The sequence below is a fragment of the Netta rufina genome (assembly GCF_964035555.1).
Source record: "Netta rufina genome assembly, chromosome: 21".
In the NCBI taxonomy this organism is placed as follows: domain Eukaryota; kingdom Metazoa; phylum Chordata; class Aves; order Anseriformes; family Anatidae; genus Netta; species Netta rufina.
This window is the reverse complement of record NC_140145.1, coordinates 10,686,422-10,700,884: the sequence shown is the minus strand read 5'-3', so window position 1 is coordinate 10,700,884 and position 14,463 is coordinate 10,686,422. Positions and strand designations below refer to the sequence as shown.

The window sequence follows — 14,463 nt, the reverse complement described above, 5'->3', positions numbered from 1 at the left end:
CAGGAGATGCTTATTCATTCTGCAGTGCTCCAAGGCCTAGCCCAAATTAACAAACTGACCTCTTCCCAACCTGTGTAGGTGCTGAGAGCTCTCCTGTGGGTGATGTGGATGAGTCAAAACCATCTTAGTGCTGTTATGGAGGATAAAATCTTATCCTCCATTGCTCTGCAGCCTGGGTGGTTTCAGGGGATCTCCGGCAGGGGTGCTTTTGTGTAATTTAGTGGGCGTCTCATCTGTGAGACCAGCAGCAGCAGATGGATGTGCTGACCAGAATGGGGGAGATTTAGGGTGGTGATGTTGATGTGCAGGTTGAGGTAACTTTTTCCTTCATTTATATTTGCTCTCAAATCACAGACTTTCATGTACCATTTTTTTCCTCCTCTTCCAGCTTCATGTTTCCTGTCGCAGGTGGCTTGGGCCCCCCTCAAGGTATGTGTGAACTTAAAGTTGTGAGCACTGAGTTCATTACTTTGTTTAGATACATTAACCAACTTCAAGGAACTTCTACTTAATGATGTTGCTCAGAAGAGGGATTATGAAGTGAACTCCTTAGCTGTTTTTTTTTCCCCTTCAGTTCAATACTGGGAAGTTGAATCTTACAACTCTATTTATAAAACTTTCTGTGCAACGTCAAAGTAGTAGTGTTACCAGAGTGCAAGGTTAAAGATCCAGAAAAACTACATCCCTGGTTTGTTTGAACCTGAATTGGCCTTAACGATTTTTTTTTATTCTTATTATTTTGAGTGTGGCGTTTAACCTCTTTCTGCTTCACCCACCAGCTGTGTATACCCATACTGTGTGGGTGTTGCAAGGCCTGGTAAATATTTACAAAGCTCAGCAAGACCCCGGGACAAGAGTCACAACCTGTGTGAAAGTATTAATACAATAGGAGAGCCACAACCTTGAATTGCCTTTGTTCTCATTCACGTTGCAGAGCTGTTTGTTTAATTAATGGAAAATACAGGGGAACTTGAAGGGGAAGTGGCCGTTGTTGTATTAAAAGGGTCAGGAACTGATTTATGAGTTACTTCTGAGTTCGTTGTGGCCCTCCTGGAGTGCTTTTGCATGGGATGCTCAGTTCTAATCGTCTCAGGGGGTGCTGGTAGCAAGTGTCTGCTTCTTCTTAGTGCAGGACTCCCAAGGTAGCAAAATGAGATACGAAGATCCTGAAACATAATCAGTTTGTCTTTATTCAGCAAATTAATAAAATCCATCTTGATTTGTCCAATTTCGTTTAAATTTATCCTTTACTGACAAATGACAATTTGTCATTTGTCAAAAAATGACAAATTACTGACAAACCCCAAAACATTTCTTCCCTTAGACTGACCAGTATCTAGCTTAAGGAAACCCTGTGGCTGCCTGCAGTGCAGCCTGTTTTTTATTTCTGAATCGTTCCAGCAAGCCTGAGATTTGTTTGCAGTTGCTTCGCTGTGGTGGTTCAGTTTATACACTAAACAAAATGCAGAGCTTTGACACTAACTAGGTGCTTACTTTGTGTAATGTTTTATTACAGGGATGATTCCTATGCAACAGCAAGGATTTCCAATGGTTCCTGTCATGCAGTCCAACATGCCAGGCATGATGGGAATGAATTATGGGTCTCAGATGCCTCCCGGACCTATGGCCATGCAGGTGTGTGGCAGTGAAACACAACTGAGATGAGGTGCTTTGCACAACTGAAAGGTGGCAGCTGGCGCTGTCTCCCTCTCACGACTGCAGGGAGATGAGAGGGGAGAACTTGGCTGGAAGCTGGAGCGTGGGTGTTAGTTCGTAGTGGGATGTCATATTTGAAATTATTCTCTTTGAAGATATTTCTGGTATTTAATGAATTCTCCAGGTTTCATTGGGATTTGGGTAGGGAGAGTGGGGAAGTTTGGCAAACTTTACTCACTGTTGTAGAGTGGAGAGAAATGCAAGGAAGGCATCAGTTAAACTTAACGTGTCTTGACTGTTGTAGTCCACTCAAAGTTGTCAGAATCTGAACTTTCATTTCATTATACGTGTTATGACATCAAAGTGTGATAAGAGAAGCATGGTTTCTGAACAGGAAAGGGAAAAAAACATCAGCAAGATCTTGAAAAGCTATCAGATGCCACCTACTCCGAAGTGTGGTTAGCAATACTATTGGGTTGTTAAATAACTATAATTCAAAACTCCCACAGCACGTCCCTTCTGCCTTTTTAATTTTACCTTGTGCTTTTTCTTTTGCTTTGGTTTCACGTATTTGCTGCTAAGGTGACATTTTGTGCAGGATTTTAACTGAGACCCTTGCAAACTGTTATGAAGTGACTGTGTGTGCAGTCCAGTCATGACCAACTCACTGAATTTTTTTTTTTTTAGCCTTTTGTAATTCAAATGCTGTAGTTAATAGAAATATATATTTTAAATGTAAGTGGCAATTCATAAAATTTATTTTAAAATACCTTGTTATAGGGAACAAAGGGCCTCATAAATGTGCTGTATTTTCTCACACCAGTTTTCCCATTTTTCCTAGCTCCCATGTTACTTTTTTTTTTTCTTGCTTCAAGCAACATTTTCTTTATTGTTACTAATTAGGGAATAAGAACAAAGCATGAGTAGCTAGTACAATATTTTCTATTTTTTTTAATATTTTGTTTTCTGTTTAGTACCATCTGTTCTTATGTGCGAATTTGCACTTTGCTGAAATTTAATGTATTGGTGTGGCTTTGTAACCAAATTGCTGTGACAAACAGAATATATTGCATCTTGCCATCTCCTTATGCTCCCCTCCCTTCCCACCCCCACCTGGAGTTTATTACATTAATTTTGTAAAGTTTATAGTGGGAAGACGTTTTTATGAGAGCTGGTCTAAAAATAATAGCCTTTATTCTCTTCCTACATGTTCTGATACCAAACACAAAATGACTCGTAATAGAAATAACTTAATTTCTGGCTCCTTCTATACTAGGCAAGCCTTGTTGCTATAACTATATATCAGCAAATATTTCTCTTATGCATGCAGTTTATTCAGACAAGTTTCTTCTTGGCTATTGCTGTATGCTTTCTCCCTCAGTTGGTTCCCTGGATAAGCTTTGTTTGTGAAGTGACCAGACCAGGTCTTGCCAGCATCTGTTACTGGTTAGGAGTGTGCACCTTTAGCATGGAATTCAAAAAGTATTGTGCAATCACTGAGAGCAGGAAACAAAACTTAATAAATAAATAAACAAAAGTAAACCTGTAAAAACAAACAAACAAATAAAAAACCACACGTGTTTTTAAATAAAAAACATGTGTAGAATGCCTGTAATGTTCCTTCCTTTGAGGTAGATAGTGTGGATCTGGTCTTGCTTTTTACATTTGACCAGCAGGCCATCGCACTGTCTAAAATCCTTTAAGAACTGTAATCATTATTGAGAGGGAAGAGTGCCATCTACTGAGTGACCATCGCTCTGTTCAGTGACAGTTCGTGCTCAGAGGCTGCTCATCCAGCACTCCTAATGCTCTTAATTTTAGGAGACCTAGCTAGTTCGTACTCTGACACGGTGCATTTTTCAGTGGTTTGCCTTTATTTGTGAGCAAGAAAAAAAAAAAGATGTAGGAGCTGTAATATGTCTTTTGTTGCAGGGGGGCATGCCCTTGGGTCCGATGCCGGCAGCTGGAATGCCTTACATGGGCCAGGCTTCTTTCCTGGGAATGCGTCCAGCAGCCCCGCAGTACACCCCTGACATGCAGAAGCAGTTTGCAGAAGAACAGCAGTAAGTGAGACTTTATTTACTCTTGGGAAATTCTTTTTTTAAGAGGTAGATATAGTCTGGAAGTATAGTCCACACAGCAAAAATATTAATGATAGCTTCTCTAGTAAAAAAGTCAATTTAGGGGTATAGAATATTTTTGGCTGTCGTACAATTCAGAGGATAACTGGAAATGTGCACACCAAGCCGTCTGAATTTGAGACAGAAGTAGAAAAACTGAGCAGAAGGTTGACTTGAAAATTATAATGAAATTATTTTTTGATTTTTTTTTCTTATTATTTTGCTTCAGAAAGAGGTTTGAGCATCAGCAGAAGTTCTTAGAAGAAGAACGAAAGCGGCGCCAGTTTGAAGAGCAGAAGCAAAAATTGAGGCTCCTGAGCAGTGTGAAACCTAAGGTATGGCCTAAATAATAACTGCAATGTTCATTTCTTCAGTTTTATTTTTTTAAATAGATTTTATGGGGCGCTCTTTTTTGGCTGGCAGGTAAGCAAGTGGGGAACTTGCATGAGACATCAGATTAGATCTTTGAAAGCATCTGGAATATTCAGTCCTTTTTGCTCTTTGTATACTGTAAACAAAAGCTGGCGTTGAAAATGAAATCAACGTTTGAAAAAATAAATTTAAACCAACCTTGCATGTAACGTTTGGAAGACTGAGGCTTCTAAAACAGTGTTTGGTGGCTTGTTTGTTAGCTTTGTCCAAAGTTTTGAACACTTCCAGTGAGCTTAAAGACTCGTATCTGCAAGACTCCAAATAGTCGAGTGAGGTTTCTCTATTGTTCCTGTACATAAAGCACAGGTCTAAAACTGAGCAGTGCTGTTATTGTGTAGTCTGCAAAATACATGCTTTCTAAATATGGGAGCTGATGTTAATATGCTTCAAGTAGGTGTTGCGGGAGGAGGAAAACTTTAATCTAACAGCAGGCATTGCTAGATTTTGTACTGAACAAGTGTGGACATTGAAAGAAAACTGAGTTCTGCTCTGAATTTTTCAAAATATGTTCTGTCGTGTTTCAGGCAGGTGAAAAAAGCAGGGATGATGCACTGGAAGCCATTAAAGGAAATTTAGATGGTTTTTCTAGAGATGCTAAGATGCACCCAACACCAGCATCACACCCAAAAAAGCCAGGTTTGTCATTTTTCCTATCTTCCAGCTGAAAATAAAACTCATATTTGAAATCCTCAGCAGGAGGAACTAATTGGAAGAAGTATTAATTTGGTGGTGTAAAGTGAATGAATTAATGTTTTGTAAAATAATGTGTCATCCTAGCAACTGCTTACTCACTCAGGTTATCAGGGTAAAATATTAGATTTCAGCTTTTATTAGAAGAGTTGATAATCTTCAAAAGAGAGCGTAATATGAAATGATTAATGTGAAATATCATGGGAATTGGTAATGGATGTTCAGGCCAGTGATAGTAACTTTCTTTATCTTTCCATTATAACTGATATAATTGAGTTCTTTTCTCTTCAAAGCATTAATTAATGTTTTGCAGAGTGCTTTTGAAGCTGAGAAATGCCATATAAGTGTTAAGAATGATCAAAACATTGTATAAAAACTTCAAAGTACTGCAATAGTACTTCTGTACCATTGCCTTGGTATGGTCAGACTGAAGCCTTTGGTACTCTCTCTTTGTATTAGTACAATAATACCTCTTTGGTATTAGTACTTCTTAATAATTATTACTAAAGATTTCCTGAGGGTTATAATATGAAGCTCGTCTAGATAAGGTTTTTCCCATGTAAAATCTTTCTCTGCTGTGGATTTACTCTTTGATAATTCTGAAGTTACAAGTGTTTTCTGACATTTTCCCATGGCTTGTTGATTTGCCCACCCTATATCAGTTCTGTTAAAATGGGTAAATAAGGAAGGGATTGAGCAGAAAACTGTCTAAATGAATATACATTTCTTTTGTATCTCATAATGCATTTTGAATTTCTGAGGATGTCCAATTTGAAATATCACCTCTTGATTTATTCTGACCCCGTCTGTTTAGCCAGTGTTAAGAATCAAGCTTCAATCAAAGTATTGAAGATGCATGGTTGGAAGTGGCTGCTCAGTTTTACTTCATGTGTTTATGCTGACAGTAACCGCAGTTCTCATCTCTGTCAAGTTGCCATTTCTTCTCACCCATTTGTTGTGATTAGCTAGTATTTGCCATTTTTTCTACCTTTCCACTTAAAAACCTTCTTCCTCATCACTTTGCGTTGTGTTCATTGCATTTTACAGATCATCCCACATCATCCCATTCTGCTGTATCTGTTTCCCACTCTGCTTTTCTCGATGATGAAGAATTTAGTGATTTTATACAAGGGCCTGTTGAAATCCCCAAACTGGTGCCTCAGCCTGCCTCTCAGCCTTTTCAGCCTTTCCATTCTGGTACTGAGGTTGGGCAACTGCTTTCAGAAAAGGCTGTGGGTCAGCCTCTCCCTCCAGCCCAGACTCCAGTGTTATCCATCCTGCATGGTACAATTGGGCAGGTTCCTTATTTTCCTACCTCTGCATCTTCACCCAATATCCATAAAACAGGTAACTCTGAAGTATTTTTTTTTTTTTTTAATATCAACTTCTGTCATAGAGCTATGGAGAGCCTTTGCTTTTTTTTTTTTTTTTTTTTTTTTTTGTCTTTCTGAAAGATATATATACAGTCAATTAAGTAGAAACCTGCTGATCCACAGGGAAAGATGATTCGAGTCCCCTTCTTGCTTCCCTTAGAACTGCACTGTAAAAGCAAGTCCTGGGTGGATCTGAAGATGGCTAAATATGCATCTGTCTGATCTTAAGTGAATTAAGTCTTGTGTACTAACATCATCTTAAGTACATGTAGTAGAAGAGTTGAAATGGTGGTATAAAAAATAACTTACGCTGATGTGGAACACTTATGTGCTTCCTCTCCTGGAGGCTAAGTGGATGTTGGTAAGATTAATGTGAAGAATTTTGCTTATGTAAATATTGGACCTGAGCCTTAAATCGTGCTTTTGCTACCAATGCACAGATGATTATGCAACAGTATTCCTAATACAGAAAATAGTTTAATCTATTCCCAACTCATTGCTTCTTGTTAGTTGAATTTGTTGTGTATACATGGTAAGTGAAAAGCAGAATCAGACCATAAAAGTGTTTGAACAGGGTGGTGCTATTGTTCTGAGATGGAGCAGGTTTTCTTCAGCATTTGTCAGTGGTACCAATAATACTTTTGTCTGAAGGTGTGGAATTACAGTCTGGGTGATTAATAACAAAATATAAATAATTCCTCCTGCTGTTTATTCAGGCTCTTCCTTGGAGAAAGTCTTAGATAATGGCTCAAATGAATCTGAACAAGAGCAAACCAAACTTAAAACATCTGAAGTTGGGCACAAAGCCTCAGCTGCGAGACAAGTTCGCCCCAGTCTAGGCATCAATGACTGGGATGTTGTAGGTGGACACGAAAGTGGTACCACAGCTGCAGAGGCGCACAAGGCTTCAGAACAAAACATAGCAGTTGAAGAGTGTGGTGAGCAAACGAAACATTTGACAGAACTTAATAAGACGCTGCTTGAACGCTAACACTCTGTACACTAATTCTAAGACCAATCCTGCATAATTTTGCTCTGAATGCCTGCTTGAATAATGTCAGGGCCTCCTGCTCTATGCTAAAAGTAACAGCTGTGATTTTGCTTTGAACTTTTCCACATGAGTTTACTGCTGTGATCACTTTTAACACGTTTGTTTAATCAGGTCTTCTGTTTTACAATGTTCTGTCCTCTTTCTTGGAGAATTAGAAATGTTATGTTTTTATTTAAAGATGGTCAACGTCATGGTTATTTTCCATCTTTTAAATTTGAAAGGATAAAATCTTGTTAGCTTAAAGCTCTTAGCTCACTTATACTTATTTGCCAAACAGTTTGCCATTCATATGTATTACATTTCAAACTGTGTTTTAGAGATAAACATTTCAAAAGCTGGACCAGCTTTAGTTCCAGCTTCGATTTTATTAAAGCTGACTATTAAACGTTTGGTTTTGTTTTATTTCAATCAAAATAAATGCAAGGTTGTCTGGTACACCTCGGTAAGTGCTCTGATGTATTCAAGGGTTACATGAAATCTGAGCTCAAGTGTAGTCGAGTATGATAAAAATAAATGTAGCCCTTTTTGTCATCTCACTTTACTGGAGGGTGAGAGGAGACAGAGAAGGGAGAGAAAGCTTCTGGTGTGTAGATAATTGAATTAGGCACTTTCCCGAGCAATTATTTTTTGCCTAGAGGTACCATGACTTTTTATTAATAATCTTGTATGTTCCTCTTCTCAGTCACTGGGTGTGTTGCTTTCAAATATTTTCTTATCCAATGAGTTTTTGTTTGTTTTAATATTGGATGAAGTTAAATGGTTTGAATAGACATTTTTAATAATGGAGGGGCTTTTTAATACACAGTAAATTGCTAAAGGTGACTTTAAAGAGTCCGCAGAATGAAATAGGAGCTGTTCATTTATTCATAGTTCAGTCAATTGCATTGTTTTTGCACAAACTCAATACAATTGGAGAGCAACAATAGTTAAGAATACGTCTAAAGGTTGTTGAGGGTGTTCTGAAAGATGAGCTGAAGTGCTTTGTGAGGAACAGAAGTTCAGTAGTTAAGTGATAAAGTTGAAAAATGGCAGACCTTTAGCCATCTGGATATTATCAGCATTTTGAATAAGACTCACTTATCTATCAACTAAATATGACAGAACTCCTTTTCATTTCTCATTATTTGATTTGTAGGGGCTGAATTTTATCAGAGATTCAAGGGTAAGAAGCAAGAATTGGATAAATGTCTGTGCATACGTGTCTGTGGAAGAGTGGTTAAAGCTGAATAACAACAATGAAATTGGAGGAAATAGAAAATTTATTTTCTTTGGGTGGAGAAATGGAAGGAATTGGTTGTTAAAATGCACGTGGAGTTACAGGATGATTAGAAATTAGATTGCAGTCAGGAGATGATCCATGTGGAAGACGAGGTGCACTGGGAAAGAGTGAGTAGAAAAGACCATGAAATCCAAAATTATTTTGAGTTTCTCATGTTCCATAAAAATGAGCACAAAATCTGCTCAGGAGGAACTAGGTGGGATGTAAATGTGAGACCAAGGGGAAGAGTTAATGTAGTGGAGAAGGAAGCAATCAGTTCACAGGGACGGAGTTGTGGCAGGTCACACAGAAGCTCATGGCAGTGAAGGCAGCTGTGATGCCTTCTGGTTCTGAAGTGTAGGAGCAATGAGGCAATGGTTATGTTTTTGGGAACATGGGAAAAGATCTTGCTGAGATTTAGTATAATAGGCTGTTTGTGGGTTTCCCCACTAAGGATTTTCTGGAGGAATGTTGTGAATGGTTCTTATGCTTCTGGAAGGTATTAATTTATTCCACAAGTGGTCCTAATAGCCGGCAGCTGACGGGAAGGTTAGTTTGATATTGCATTGCTGCTGTTAAGCAATTTTAAGAGACAATGAGACCTGAGCTTCTGCACAACTGGAAATTCAGCAAATGAGGAGCTCCTTATTTCATTGTGTATATAACTGTATTCTTGCTGTTACCCCCAAATCATTCTAGTCATGTCGAAATACGTATTTCTGCAGTGGCTGTTTTTCCTCTGAGCGCAGTGATTCCTATCTGAAATCTTTGCCTGAAAAGCTAAATGATGCCGCCAAACTATGATCTAGTCTCAAAGACCTTTATACTCTGAATCTGTCCGTCTTAATACAACTGTGCCTTTCTTTTTCCTACTAAATGGAACGCGTTTAGGAGTTGGAGTATTCCCTTCACAGGACCCAATTCAGCAAATGTTGCCTCCTTGGATTTACAACGATAGTTTGGTCCCAGGTAAATGTGAAAGTGGGCATTTAACTAAGTGGGCAATGTAAGGTGTGAATGTTTTGGTGAGCTTACGTTACTGTTTATTGGTTTTAAGCATTTTTCTTCAGTTATCAAACGAATCCTGCGTTTCTGATATGTTACATTTATGGTGGCTTCATCTACATTTGAAGAAAGGATTTTCTTCAAGCATGCTAAATCCTTAACCTAAAATTTCTAATGAAAGCAGATTATGTTAGAGGTCGCTGTTGCTAATAAGACTGCTTTCATGGGCAGTCTGTTTCTGGCATCTCTTTTAATTGAGGAGGCCCATTTCTTAAGGCTGTTTATCTTATACATGCAAATTACTGTAGCATTGCATTTTCTGTTTACTATGCTAATATTGATTACACTGAGATTTAAATACATAAAACTTTTATAAATATCTTTTCATATGGATAATCCTACAATTTTATTAAAGAAACATGTTTTGTAATAAAGCACTAAATGTATTTTGTATAAAGTATTTCTTCTTTGCTTGCTTTAAACTTGTGCCTAAAGATCTTCCAATAACACATTTAGATTAGAAGTGATGATGGCATACAACACCAGAATGTTGCTGCCTTACCTTATGCTTTAGAATGTTATTAATTTGATATAATGTTGAGTTTGAGATAAAGTAGAAATGCAGTCTTAAACTTGCCTGAAAACAGCAGTTGTTACTGCCTAACGCTGCCTCCCTCTTAACAGAGCTGTATAAGAAAATTTTAGAAACCACTTTGACTCCTGCTGGAATAGATACAGCTAAGCTGTATCCCATCCTGATGTCATCTGGATTGCCCAGAGAGACTCTTGGACAAATATGGGCTTTAGCCAACCGTACCACCCCTGGGAAGCTCACGAAAGAAGAGCTGTACTCTGTCCTGGCTATGATAGCAGTAACACAGGTACGTCTAAGGCTTTGGGGATTAGTGCAAAAAGGTAATTCACTTAACTAATCTTCCACAGACTGATTGTATGTTAGCACAAAGGGATGGTGTGCCACAGCTGTAAAAAATAAAATAAAATACTACTTTGCTGAAGTCCAGAGGAGAAGCTTCCCCTGTAACTTCAGTAGGACTGTAATTTTAGCCCTTGCTTGCTACCTCTCTCCTGAGCCAGTGGAGTGTGAATTTTACTCTTCAATTCTTTGTCAGCATAGTATCATCTCTTACCATTTATTTCTAAATACCAGCCTTGTATGAAAACTGAGAGGAATGAAGAATGAAAGAGCAATGAAGATCTCGTGGGAGTGGACTATATAGCACATGCCAAGTTCAGCATAGCTTTGCTTGTCTGTGCATGCTAGACTGATTTACTAAAAGCTAAACAAAAATGCTGTCAAATGTCTCTGCTCACCCAGGTGGGTATCATCGACCTCGGAGTAACTCCAGCCGTCAGGGTGTTGAATAGGATTCATTTTGTTTATATAGGCTCTTGGTCACGTTTTTCTATTTCAGAAGATCTAACTGAAGCTGGAGCAGAACCCTGCTCTTTCATGGTTTCAATAACTTTAATGGTTTCAATAATACAAGCTAGAGCTAGGAGTGAGAATGCAATATGCCTTTTTGCTGAAGTGTTCTATACAGTTGTCTTTGCTTTTCTGCCTTTGCAGAGAGGAATACCTGCAGTGAGTCCTGATGTGTTAAACCAGTTTCCAGCTGCCCCTGTCCCCACTTTAACTGGATTTCCGATGCCGCTGCCTGCCACAGTAAGCCAGCAGCCTCTGATGCCCTCTGGACCACCACCTGTCTCCATGCCTCTTAGCATCGGACCAGCTGTGATAGGAATGAACATAACGGCACCAGCGGGTGGAGCTGCAGCACAGCCTTCGGGAGCTTTCATGCCATCCTACCCACCAAGTCAGGTTAGAGCTTGCTCTGTTTTGTGGCAAACACTGTCCTGGAAAGAGAATTAGCCTGAATGTTTCAAAGCTGTGTAATGACAACAGGCTTTAAGTAAGCAGAACAAAAAAAAGCTGGAATCCAGAATGTGGCATCTAAAAATGTGAAGTCATGCCACTGTGAATGTCCTTTTATTCTTTCAATTTCTTTCCGGTAGCATTATAAGAGGTACAACTTTCTCCATTACAAACTAATTGAATTGAAAGAGAATTTTAGTTAGGACTTCGTAATGCACAAAAAAATGGAATTTTAGGTTAAACTACATGATAGAATCTGCTAGATTACAGAATAGTTAGAAATAAGAGTTTTTGGGAGAAGATGCAAACTATAAAAACTAAAACCCTCTTTTTTTTTTTTTTTTTTTTTTTTTACAACATTTTAAATCATATTGAGATCAATTTTGCTGTTTTGCAAATATGGTTCATCTTTTTGGTGGTCTTGCTCTATGTATCTATTGATTTAAGTTACTGACTGATATAAATTATTAATAGTTATCCTATATTAAAAGATTACATGGCTACGATCAATAATACATTTAATGTGAAGGGAATAGAGTTCCTTACTCAGCTGTTCTTCATGCATACTATCTGTAATCCTATACGCCTTGTATGTGTTGACTGGGTGAGGTACAGGTGAAGTGGAAACACTGACCATACTAATTTTGCTTACTAATGTTGAAAGGGTTGTGGTTTTGTTGATTTTTTTGGAGTGTATCACGTTACTGATCTACTTTCGTGTTATATGACAATTTGGAGAGACAACAGTATATCAATTTACATGTTATTTGTAATGCAGGTAGTAAAACCAGAAGATGATGACTTCCAAGAGTTTCAAGATGCTTCAAAGTCTGGCTCACTAGATGAAACTTTCACTGATTTCCAAGGGGATGGAGCTGGCTCCTCCAAAGCAACCAGTTCACAGCATCGGAGCAGGTAGCAGATCTTTTGATTTCCACCCCTTCAGTATTTTAGAATTCTTTTAAGAGATGAAGTGCTTTCCTCTTTTGTGGGTAGCTTTCTAGCCTGTAATTTTCTTCTGTCACATGACTTCTACTCTGACAATTTCTTCTGAAGGTTGTTACAACTACAATTAGGCTTTCTGAATCAAAAATGACATTTGATGTGCCATAGGTGGTTGGCCATTCTTTACCATTCCAGTCACCATGCTGAGGTAAATTGCATATACAAGGTGTGGGGCTAGGTTTTCAAGTGTTTACACTACTGCACAGGCAATTGAAAGTTACTTCATACTGTGCATTCGGGCAAAAATCTTACATAAAGCTATTCAGAAAAAAAATACACAAGGACAGGGGGGTTCTGCATTTAGTTGTTGTGTGCTTCCATTAATAGCTTGACCCAGTGTTTGTTGGAGTTGACAGAAACCATTTGCTGACATCAAGGTCTTTTTTCAGGCCCTGAATATGGACCCTGGAATTCATGCAAAAAGCATGACATTGTACTCTTAAATGACAGAGAACTTTAGTGGACAGGGTTTTTGTTATTTCTCTGGCTAGCATGTACGTTGTTGATAGCTGAATATAAATCTGAATTGAAATCTTATGTAGACTTAAGCAATCTTGGCTCTTCATCTGGGAGACTGCCAAAATGTAATTCTGGCTCAGGCAGATTTTGTACAATAAAATATGCATACTTGCTTCCTTTGAGAGTTTAAAATTAATCTTCCAAAGTTCTATGATCACAAAATTACAAAGTGTTTACTTCTACTGCATGTGGCAAAGTTTAGTGTAGCTCCCACATGTCTAATTGTAGACATACAACTTTTCCATGTACTGAACTATCTCTTCTTAGCTGCAAATAGAACGAGTGTTTTCCAGGTAAGTAGTGATTACCGGTTGCTTCCTCAACAGTGACATCAGCTGGGGATACTAAAACAGATCGTTCAGTTACATTGTGCCTAATGACATTCCATGTAAGGAATTTAATTTTGCTGATGTCAATCACTAATGCCACGTGTAGTTGAAGGCGCTCTATTTTAAGTATATCTTAATTTGCGTTAGACGTCATTTTGCAATTAAAGCCATTCTGTTAGTGAAAGTTTTAGCAGAAACACTGTTTTTAAATTCCACAGTGGGAAGTAGGGAATCGTAAGGAAAAAAAAAAAAAAAAAAAAAAAAAAGGTGTTTCATTGCAGCAGTTCTCTTTATTCTGTTGTAAAAGCATTCGTTTTTGAACAAAATGTTACAATGAGCTATAATCTAATTGCTTATGGAGCTTTATTTTAAAAAAAAGCCATCTGTAGAGTACAGATGATTAACCATTACATTTGCCAAGATTGCATATGTAATAGCCTGTTTTGCAGTGATGTGAAATTTAATTAAATTACCATAAGCTATATTTTTTTTGACGCTGCTCTGTCTGCAAGCATCACAGACCATCATTAGCACGTGTGTGCAAGTGGTAGGTCTGTATGTTGCTTGTAGGCTGCTGATAAGGAGATTTAAATGGCTCTGGAAAGATTCTTGCTTCAGGCCAAAGAATGCCATAGAAATTCATTCACGTTTTCAATGTGTATAGGATTGAATGACATAAACTAGAGGTAAAATGCATCATTCATATGTAAAGGATGTTGTTCTGTAGAGCTGCCAAGGTCTGATAAGGAGGCTTGTGCGGAGGGCAAGCAAAGCTCTCACAGAGCATCTTCTAAATCTTTCAGCAATTGCTAACATGGTGTTAGGTTATTGTGGCAGTTTTACTATATAAAGTAAAATGTGTTTATGTGCAAAAAGATTTGCTTATGTAACTATGGAATAATCCTGATGTTGCTGAATAGATGGTTACCTAAACGTGCTGATTTGCACTGACAGAAATTCAAAGTTCTCTTTTACTTCACTTTGAATAGTGGTTCTGCTTTATTCTCTTAATTTTGCGATATAATATAATCAGAAGTTGATAAGCTGGGAAGCATGGAGCTGGAAAAACTTCATGCAGTTTTGACTCTACTATAGCTACTTCTACCAGAGAACAGTCCTTACACTGCCTTG

At 38.1% G+C, this 14,463-nt stretch overlaps 1 protein-coding gene across 4 annotated transcripts in view; it reads left to right on the top strand.

The window, feature by feature from the left end:
• Positions 1 to 390: 390 nt before the first annotated feature.
• Positions 391 to 14,463, top strand: part of SYNRG (synergin gamma) — a 38,037-nt gene continuing 23,964 nt past the window's right edge. For all 4 annotated transcript variants that reach the window (XM_084299686.1, XM_084299685.1, XM_084299684.1 and 1 more), the window contains exons 1-11: positions 391 to 429; positions 1,517 to 1,635; positions 3,589 to 3,719; positions 4,006 to 4,111; positions 4,733 to 4,844; positions 5,946 to 6,245; positions 6,988 to 7,209; positions 9,472 to 9,549; positions 10,270 to 10,466; positions 11,174 to 11,425; positions 12,258 to 12,394. In XM_084299686.1, the coding sequence (XP_084155812.1) occupies positions 393 to 429; positions 1,517 to 1,635; positions 3,589 to 3,719; positions 4,006 to 4,111; positions 4,733 to 4,844; positions 5,946 to 6,245; positions 6,988 to 7,209; positions 9,472 to 9,549; positions 10,270 to 10,466; positions 11,174 to 11,425; positions 12,258 to 12,394 (1,691 nt within the window). In that variant the 5' untranslated portion in view covers positions 391 to 392. The remainder of the gene's footprint in view (positions 430 to 1,516; positions 1,636 to 3,588; positions 3,720 to 4,005; positions 4,112 to 4,732; positions 4,845 to 5,945; positions 6,246 to 6,987; positions 7,210 to 9,471; positions 9,550 to 10,269; positions 10,467 to 11,173; positions 11,426 to 12,257; positions 12,395 to 14,463) is intronic.